The 9636-nt window shown below is 45.6% G+C and overlaps 1 protein-coding gene across 1 annotated transcript; it reads left to right on the top strand.

Moving 5' to 3' along the window:
* Positions 1-80: 80 nt before the first annotated feature.
* Positions 81-7700, top strand: LOC112969333 (cytokine receptor common subunit beta-like; the record flags this gene model as incomplete). Its single annotated transcript, XM_026072532.1, has 10 exons — positions 81-229; positions 1107-1278; positions 1481-1613; positions 1717-1877; positions 2793-2938; positions 3041-3215; positions 4314-4404; positions 4691-4760; positions 6353-6456; positions 6740-7700. Coding segments are annotated over 10 exons (2147 nt in total), but the record flags the coding sequence as incomplete, so codon positions are not given.
* Between the last annotated feature and the right edge of the window lie 1936 nt (positions 7701-9636).

The following is a 9636-nucleotide window of genomic DNA, read 5'->3' as shown; positions in this document are numbered from 1 at the left end:
GGAAGTTTAGCTAGGTTCCTCCCCACTTCATGCCCCTCTCTTTGCTATTGCAACTCACATGTTGTACCTTCACCTTCCAGTTCAGCCCCTCCCACCTCAGAACCTTTCAATCAGCTTGATGAGATCAGGAGACTTCTTGCTGACATGGAAAGTAGCTGATGGAAACCAAGGGCTGGGCAATGCACTGGAGTATGAAGTGGCTTACAAGCAGGAGTGGGAGTCCTGGGAGGTAAGAACAGAGAGCTGGGCTGTCCTGTGTGGGGGCTTTAGGGTGGTCGAGATCCTGCAGTAAAAGCTGGGAAAATTTCTGGCCTTTTGGTTCTCAGGCACTGCCAAGAGATGCAATAAGTGATGTTTGTGGTCAGGCAGAAGGGGCTCTGTTCCTATTTGCAAGTGGCTTGCACAGTGAAATACTGCTTGTTTTGAACGGAGTGCAAAGATCTACTCTTTACAGAAAGAAGCACTGCACTTGGCTTTTGAGATGGAATTTGTTTTACATCAAGTCCCTCTTAAATGAAATTAAAGCATGTTTCAAGATGAACTTGTGGGCTCATGTGGGAAGATGGCAAAAACCATTTGAAGCTGTTTCCCCGCAAGGAGCATGTTTTTAAATTTTTAAGAGAGTATCTCCTTTGCTCCGTTGTTTCCCCAATCCGCCTATGTTTCTGTACCTCTCAGCCTGATCTCTACTTTTTCATGAGAAGTATCTTGGCCAAATGCCCACACAGTTCTGCACTGGGCAGTGCTCTGAACCTGCGTAGTTGATGCTGAAGACAATTGAGCCTCTCAAAGCTGCAAGAGCCAGCCCATCTGCGGGGTAGATTTTGCCTGGCAATGCCTGTGCCTCGTCTGTCCTGGGCTATGCAGGCAGCGTGCACACCAAAGCCCCTCTAGGATGTGAGCACAGAGCGCTACATGGCACCATGCGTGTCGATGGTCGCACGTGTGGGAATGCTTGGAGATGCCATAGTGCCCTCAGAAAGCTCTCTCTAGTCTCTTCTCTGATGGTCACTTCCTCTTGCTCTTTCCCTGTCTTCCCTCTTCCCTTCTCCTCCGTTCCCTGATTCCCCTTTCCTCCCTCCCTCCCTGCTTTCCCCCACTAATAGAAAGCTGCCTCGCTCTCACTCTCCAACACCACGCATTGTCATCTCAGCCATGAGGGCCTTGTTCCGGGCAGCACCTATGTTGCCCGTGTGCGAGCCAGACCAGGACAGACCAGTGGCTTCTCTGGGCAGTACAGCGAGTGGAGCATGGAGGCATCCTGGGAGACACCGGAAGGTAGTGTGGGGCAGAGCGGGGCCGTGCGGGGGTGGAAGGGCTGGCTGAGAAGCCAGGGCCTGAGGGATGTGGGTTGTCATGCTGCGCTGGCAGAGAATCGGGGCCTGGGCTGAGGAATGATGGGGCATCTGCAGGGGAGGATGCAGGTGGTCCGTTGCCTTACTGTCCCCCACTCCTTAGTTTGCTCTGATCTTCTCTGAAGGTGGCATTCAGCCCAGGAACCTTCGCTGCCTCTTCAACGGTGTGGATCGTCTGACGTGCAGCTGGGAAGTGAAGAAAGAGATCATCACCTCTGTCCTCTTTGGCTTGTTCTTCAGGGCCACTTCAGCATCAGCGTACGTGACCTGCCCCTGGCAGTGTGCCTGTGCCTCTGCCATCGAGGCTCTGTTCTGTCCTGTTCCCATTCATCTCAGCACAATCTCCATTTTCTCCCCTCAGAGAGGAGGAGTGCTCTCCTGTGCATGAGAAGACTTTGCCCCGTGACCCCTATGTGGTCCAGAGCTGTGAGATCACTGTTACCAACACCAGCAGTCAGAGCCAGTACCATGTAGCTGTCCGGACCAAAACGGAGGAGAAACTGATTGAAGCCTACAGGAACAGTAAGCCCCGGTGTTGTGCCTTGCTTTTCCTGGGAGTTTCTTGGGGAGGTGCTGGGACTGGTCAAGAGGGTGTGAGGATAGTGGTGGGAGAGGTGAGGAGAAGTGGGTGGGAAGAGGCAGAGACCTGGACTGATGAAGAAAGGAGCTGGATGCTGAGACAGGTCAGAGTTCTGGGAGAAGTGGCTTGTAGGTCTGGAGTTACTCAGGGGCTCTTGCGATGCTGAGGGAGCTGGCAGGAGTGTAAACTGCTGTGAAGAAATTCCAGGTCTGGTCTTGAGCTCCTAGGTGAGTGACTGTCACCTTGCCAACTTTGCTGTGGTTAGAATGTCATTGTCCTTTGTGGGGGTCCCAGCTGACAGGAAGCGGTGGGGAGAGGTGTTTGTGGGGAGTGTGTCTTTAAGAGATTTCACAAGAACCCAGTGGAGCTGTTGGGAGTCCCCACAGTGGCTCCTGGAGCACTGATGAGGTAGGACTCCTCTGCTGAGCGAGGTGCGTTACACAGATCTTCTTTGCCTGCATGTGTCCAGAGGTACCAGTGCTACTCTCCGTAAACTAAAGCTGGGGAGGATTCCTGCAGTGGGTGACAATACAAGTTAGGAGCTCCAGGAGAGCTGAAAATCTTTGGAACTGTGGTGGACAAGTGCAGAACTTTCAAACATTGCTTTACTGCTTATCTGCACAGAGGAAGTGCCATCATATTGATGAATATGGATTTTCTTCTATTTAAGGGGGAGACTGGTTTGCTGTTTTTGACTGGGGAAAGAGGTGTGAGGAATAAAGGGGTGTTAAGTAACTGAGACAGACTATGTTGCATAACGCAACGCTGTTTTCAGGCTTGGTCTCCATCCACTGTGGTGAATGGTAGCGTCAGACCAGTATGCTGATACATATTCCGAGACATTGTGTGTGTTCCAGTTAAGGTGCTGCCACCTGCAAATGTGTCGGTAACCATGAGGGAGAACCAGGAGTATGAACTGAGGTGGATAAAACACACTTTGCGATATAGCTTCATAAAACAGAGATACGAAGTCCAATACTGGAAGCACAACCAAGAGGAAAAGGTAAGTCATAGGAAGCGTGGGAGCCCTGGATTTCTATTTGCAGGGTGAATGGGAAAGATTATTCCCCTCCCCTCTTCATGCATGCTTCTTTCTTCCCCCCAGACTCTCCAGAGGATAAATATCAGCAACGATGAGCCTCCCTTCATCTTCACCCTGCAGATGCTGGAATCATCCACACAATACAGGGGGAGAATGCGTGCAAGGGTGAATACTCCTCCAGATTACAAGGGGCCTTGGAGTGAATGGAGTGAGGAGTTCACCTGGGAAACTGAGAATGGTACTTTTCACTTGGGCTCCTTTCATAAGCTGTTGTGGAATGTTAATGGGGGAAGTGCTTCTATAGAGAAATACACTCTCCTAGCTGGGCTTGAAGTTAGATCCAGCCACGGCATAGCTGGGGTTGCTTAACAAGGTAGCTGTCTGATCAGCATCCTTGCAGTACGGGGGCAATGCTAATGAAGGAGGAGAGCAGGAATAACCCTTTAAGCATTGTTCCTTTCTTTTTCCTTCTCAAGACCACTACAACCAACCTGAAAGGTTTTCACAGAGAGAATCAAGCAAACACCATGCCCACAAGGTCATCCTTGTTTCCTAATTCTAACAGTCCATTCTGCTGTCAGAGATTGAAGAGGCTGAGACTGCAAGAAGACAGAATAAAAGTCATCAGCCTCTTCTGTTTGCAGAGTGACTATAGGATGGTGTTAAGCACACCGCAGAGTGCACCGGAGATACAAACCTTAACATGGTTTTCACTGTTTCTGAACCTAGAAGTGGAATGTCTGTTACCAGCGTGGCCTTGTGCCCAAGGCTGTGTGATCTTACATGAGTTGTCCTGAGGAAACTTGAGGTAATAAGAAGGCTTAGGGAAGTTCTGCTGAGTGTACTCAGGAAGAAATTGTTATCTTCCTGATGACCAGTTACGGTCATTAGGAAAGGAAGCCCTTTCTCAGAAAATCTCTGAGACCCCTCATCTCTTCAGGACTGTACAGAATAAGGCAGATCCCAGACTTCTCCTAAAAATAAGGGATAGAGAAATGAAGGTACATGCTCATTTTGGAGTAGGAGACAAAATAAGTCAGACCTAAGATGCCTGAAGACACACCCAGTGTTCATGGTGGGGCAATGTACCTGCTCAGCTTTCTATGAGCATAAATTGATCACTCTGATGCCAATGGAAAAGCTGCTCAGGTCACATTTGGTCTCTCTCACTTTGGAGGGTATCCCAACAGTTAGAAGGCCTCTTCATCCTGTCACGTGATGTGCCATCTACATTCCCCTGGTCTTGTTGCATGACAAGTGACCAGAATGAAAAACCTGGTACGGGAAGCAGCCACTCTGTGTGGGTAGCTCCCTATTTCTCTTTTCTCTGTTTCAGTTCTGTCACCAGTAGTTCTCCCAGTGGTGCTCCCAGCCATCATCATCGCTTTGCTAATAATTGCTCATTGCAGCTATAAGTATTTCCTCAGGTAGGTTTGCATTGTGACTAGGGGATTTAGCAGCATGTTGGCCGTGCGCGTGGAATAAAGGGTGAAAAACTGAGGGCGAGGCACTGCTCATCCAGCATGAGAGAGTGCTCTATGTGGAGATGAGCCTTGGTGTGCAATGGGGAGCCCTGTGCATGTCTGTGTGCAGGTGAGAGCTGGGTCATGGTGCCTTGCTGTGCAGAACAGCACTGTGTGTGCACGGTGTAGTCTTTTCCCTTTGCAGCCAAGGCAAGAAGCAAATCTTGTAAACTCTGTGTTGTTGTTGCAGGAAGAAGAAAAGCTGGGAGGAAAATATTCCAAACCCCAGCAAGAGTCTCCTGATCCAGAGCTACTTAGGGGTAAGGATGGAATTGTGCTTTGCAGGGTTCATTATTTCTCTCTTTTTTCAGGATTTAATAATATTAAGAATCTTAGTAGTAAAAATAGTAATATTAATAGCTTTTCTGTCTCCTACTCCACAATGAACTCATACCTTCAGTACTCTATTTCTTATTTTTAGGAGAAGCCCAGGTATCTTTATCATAACCGTAACCTTACATTTGTACTAGTAGGCTTCTGTGTATTGTGCTTGTCAGCATCACAGTTTTCTGAAATCAAACTAGAAAGTTTTCTGTGCACTAAACTTTTAACTGATTGAAATAATCTAGTGTCTTTAGCAAATTCACCAACTGGTGGTTTCTTCCATCTCCAAACAGTAGTCAACACTGATTCAAAGTTTTTTAGGATGGGCTTTTAGCCTCATTTAAGAAGCTTTCTATTTTTAAGTAACTGGGTTTTCTGGAATATACATTATAACATGTCTGTCTGTTACCAAGACAAGTATTCTTCATTGGAAAGCAAAGTGCACACTTAGATAGCATTCAATTACGACAGTATAAGTAGGAAAAATCCACAAAACCAACATCTGGGAAGAATAGAATAGGCATCTCTCTAGATTTTTGCAGTAAAACTCTTCTAGTTTTGCAAGAGTTACACTTTTGATTCTATAATATGTGTTTTCCTCCACATAGATATATTTTTATATTACAGTTGGTTCTAGTCTAAGCTCACAGAGAATGTGTTACAGTGTGTTTAGATACATGGCAATGCAATGGGTATGATTTACAACATGACCTTTGTGTGAGGCAAATGGGCACTTAACTTACAGTATTTATGTTTATGTTTGAGTGAAAGACTTAACAGTTGTTTGTTAAACATCTCATATTTGTTATTTTGCTGTAAAATGGACTTCCACTGTAATGACCTAGTTTTACACATCATTTTCAAATAGACAGGAAAAACTAAGCCTGGATGCTCCTGTGCCAGATGACAGAATATTTATGCTTATACTAAAGTCTCAAGTTAGTTTATTTTGCCTGATCTCTATAGTAAAAATTAAAAAACATGTTCCCACTCTAAGAAATACCTCTGTAGTTTTGTTTCCTATCCCATACCTGATTCTTTCCTCACACGTACTCACTGCTCTTAATGTCATGATTTTGAAAGTTTCCCTCCTTTCAGTGAGTTACCTTATCCTAAACTTTGTAAACATCCCACTTATTCTGTTTTTCTGGTCAGCTGTTACAGAAGGACAGTCATTATACACCTACAAGTGAAATACTGCCCAGTGTCCTCATATGGTGCTGGAGAAGAGTAGGCACTGCACAATGCAGTAGCTTTATTATGTTTATTATGGTAGGACCTGCAGCATCCTCACGAGCTCTTTAGGGGAGCAGCTCCTGCCCTATATGCTATGTAAAGTTAGGTCAGGGATATGGTAACATGGATATGAAGGAACAGTCTTCTGGAGAATAGAGGGAACCTTCTAGTCATATTAGTGAAGTTGTATCCAGATTGCCAGACGCTGTAGGCTTCCTTTTGTCCATGAGGCTCTTGATTCTACTGCCAGTGAGAAACCTCTTTTTCCTCATCTCTACTTTCTCTTTTCCAGAAAGTACACCTAGGAAACTGGCTGACAAACAGTCAGCTAGACTTCAACAAACACAACTTTTCTGAGAAGATGGAGCAGGCTAGTTTCCTTCAAGTCGTGGACAGGTTAGTGAACAGCACCTTATAGTGGCACTGTCTGTGAGACTCTTGAGGAGGTTCCTAAGCCATGGGAGGATACAATTAAACATTCTGTCACCAAAAAAAGCCTATGCCAGTTGCTCCTGAGGATGAGACAAATTTTTTTTGCTATCTGGGTTAACCTGCTCTCCCAAGAAAGATTATTTTCTAATCATCTGTGTAGCTATGTGTGTAAGTAACCCTCTGTTTATATGTAACGTTCATCACAAGAATATTTCTCAATAGCAGTTTTTAACTTTCCCTCATTCAGGCAGACGAAGACTTTGGCAGAGTCCCCTGAAGGGCAAGCTGAAAAGGCAGAGGTTTCCCTGGTTGTGTTGGATCCTCAGAACGTATACCATGCTTTAGATGTGCCAGAGGATGCTGCAGTTGTCTGCCCGCCAAGTCAGATGGCTGATCCTTCCTTTCCTGTTTCAAGGGAGAACAGTGCTGATGCAAGCATTGCTTCCCAGACAGCAATGCCTTGCTTTGATTTCAACGGTCCGTACTTGTACAGCCCAGTGATGTCCTCCCAGCCTGATATGCATCAGGCCCTTCAAGCAGTCCCAGCGGGAATCCATGGGAAATCAGTGTCCCTTCAGTACGTGACCCTCCCAAAGGAAGCCTGTCCCCAGGCTCCACAGAGGCAGGCCCAGCCAGGAGCACTTCCTCTGCAGCCCTTTCTGCTCCCAGACCAGAAGGAAATGATGCAGCACCTCAGCAATGGGGAGGAAATTTCACCAGCCCAACCAGCCTGTGGGAAATGCAGGAATGTGAGACCAGAAGGGCAGAAATCTCCAGTGGCTCTTAGCTGTACCGGCTCTCCCCAGCAGTGCTCCTTGGGCTACATCACCACAGATAGCCTCTTACTGCCATCAGTCAGAGACACCAGCCATCTGGCACCCGTCACTGATGGAGAGGTAGCTTCTGACTCACAGGAGATCCAGCCCCCTGATGACTGCTCTTGCTATGAGTTTTCTCCTGGGAAATCTGGTGTCATGGTTGCAGTTTCAGATCAAACACCAAACCCTTGTCCTGAATTGCACCTGGATGCATTTGGGGACTATCTTACTGTCCCTCCAGGTCCCCATGGACTTTCAGAATCCACAAATATTTCCTTACCTGTCTTACAGAAGGGAAAGAATCTTCCGAAAGAGCAGCCTTTGTCAGAGGGTAATTTGGTGGTCTTAAACCCTGATACAATGTGTTCTAGGTGACCCTGCTTGAGTGGAAGGAAGGGGGGGGGGGTTGGACTAGATGATCTCCAGAGGTCCCTTCCAACCTCAACAATTCTGTGATTCTGTGATTCTGTGAAATGCTATTTCTCCTGTCCAATTTCCAGTCCAACATGGAGAAAGTTCTCAGGCAACCCTATCCCCTTTCTTAGTTACATTAATGCATCTGGTAAAAGGTACAGGATGTAATTCCCCCATACCTGCCTTTAGATGGGCTTGCTTCATAATCCCTTGACAGGTTTGATTGGCAGTGGAAGAAGCCCAATTTATCTAGGGCTTCTTTCTAAAAATAGGTAATCAATTTCAATTCAAACTTCTCAGGTTATGGGAGAAGAAAATGATTCTGCTTGGGCACATAATAAGCTTGGATAATCAAGTTTCCTACTCAACAGCAATGAATCCAAGGGCTTAAAAGAAAAGGAACTTATTAAAAGGGATAAAATGGCAACTCAACATAAACACCAGAAAGACAATTTACTGAATTCAATAATATAACCTGAAAGCTTCTTGGTAACGTATTCCACTCCCATTCTTTGCCCAGAGCTGAGAGCATCCATTGTTCATCTCTGAGGGAAATGTTGCTCCTAAACCTCTCTTACCATTCCCAAATGCAGTGATCTCACCTCTGATACTGGGTAGCTGCTCTCAGCAGCTTTAGCCCAAGAAGTGTTCATTGTATTTGCAGTCCCCACACTGCCCCCTCAACATTTCAGTTCCTCAGAGAGGAGTCAGAGGCATGCAAAAGCCCAAGAGACCCCTGGGGAAAATACCTCTTCTGTTTTCTTCACTTTCTTACTACATAGCTCCTTTGCTCTTCCACTACCAAAGGGACTAGCAAAAGTAATTCCTAATCCTTAGGCATGTTCAAACACCATTGTCTCCTGATGGATAATAGTGTTTTAAATGCTTTCAAAATTAAGACAAAATTGCATTTCAGCCCTAGTGCCCAAGACTGAAATCCACTGAGTCAGTTCCCTTGCTCCCTCTTTGTTGTGATCTCTAGCCATTTCAAGCAGCTCAGGATTCTTTAGCCCGTTAAAGACAGGATCAGCAGTAAGTACCTCATTCTTTTAGGAAAGAGGTATTGGGCTTACCTCAGGATAGAAGCAGCTCTGAATTTAAGTTTTAGTTCAGCACAAGCTTTACAGTGTACAGGATTGAATTTAATAGCTGGCTGAAGACTCTGATAAGAGTTCTTGCAGTGAGTATCTTCTGTTCTTACAGTTACAGTTTCTTTAGTGAGCCATTCAAAATCACTTGCAGTGGAGATAACAAAGACAGACTGGAATTATTCAGGATAGCCCAAGATAGACAGAAGTCAGGAGGTTAAGTGAAAAGGAAAAAGGCTGGATGGAGATCAGAAAACCTTTCTGAACAGTGATATCTTGCAGAATAAGCTATGTCTCAATTGGTGGGATGCCTAAACCTAAACTGGGAAATATCCATTATTGCAGGAAAAACTAGAAGGTAGGACAAGAATGCTGCAGATGTTTGGATTTAATTGGTCTCTTCTATTTCAAATTGCTATAGTACTATACAATTATCTATATTTCCAGTGCATTCACTGTTTATAGATGACTGAAACAACTCTTAACCAGCTGTTTTGATGAATGGTTTAGCTAAGCCAGAGAAGAACACCTTTTTTTTTTTCTGCCAGCTCCAGCCTGTCAGGTAAAAACATTGTCTCAGAGCTGCCACCCAATGCTCAGACCTTGCAAAATCGCTCAAATACAAGCTATCTACATTGCAAAGTGCTGAGTTCAGTGAGACAATATAGCAGAGGTCTAATATCTCACTGCATATAAAAGGCAAAAAGTGAAAGGCCATTTCCCTCTCCACTCCTGTTCCTCAACATCTGCATGCCCCACCACTACGTGCCTTGACTGTAACAAGATCCTTCGCTCAGTAAATTTAATTTGTTAACCTGTTAACT

The sequence above is a fragment of the Apteryx rowi genome, unplaced genomic scaffold, assembly GCF_003343035.1.
Source record: "Apteryx rowi isolate R43461 unplaced genomic scaffold, aptRow1 scaffold_343, whole genome shotgun sequence".
Lineage (NCBI taxonomy): Eukaryota > Metazoa > Chordata > Aves > Apterygiformes > Apterygidae > Apteryx > Apteryx rowi.
Note: the sequence above shows the minus strand (reverse complement) of the source record. Positions and strands in the feature narration are given on the sequence as shown.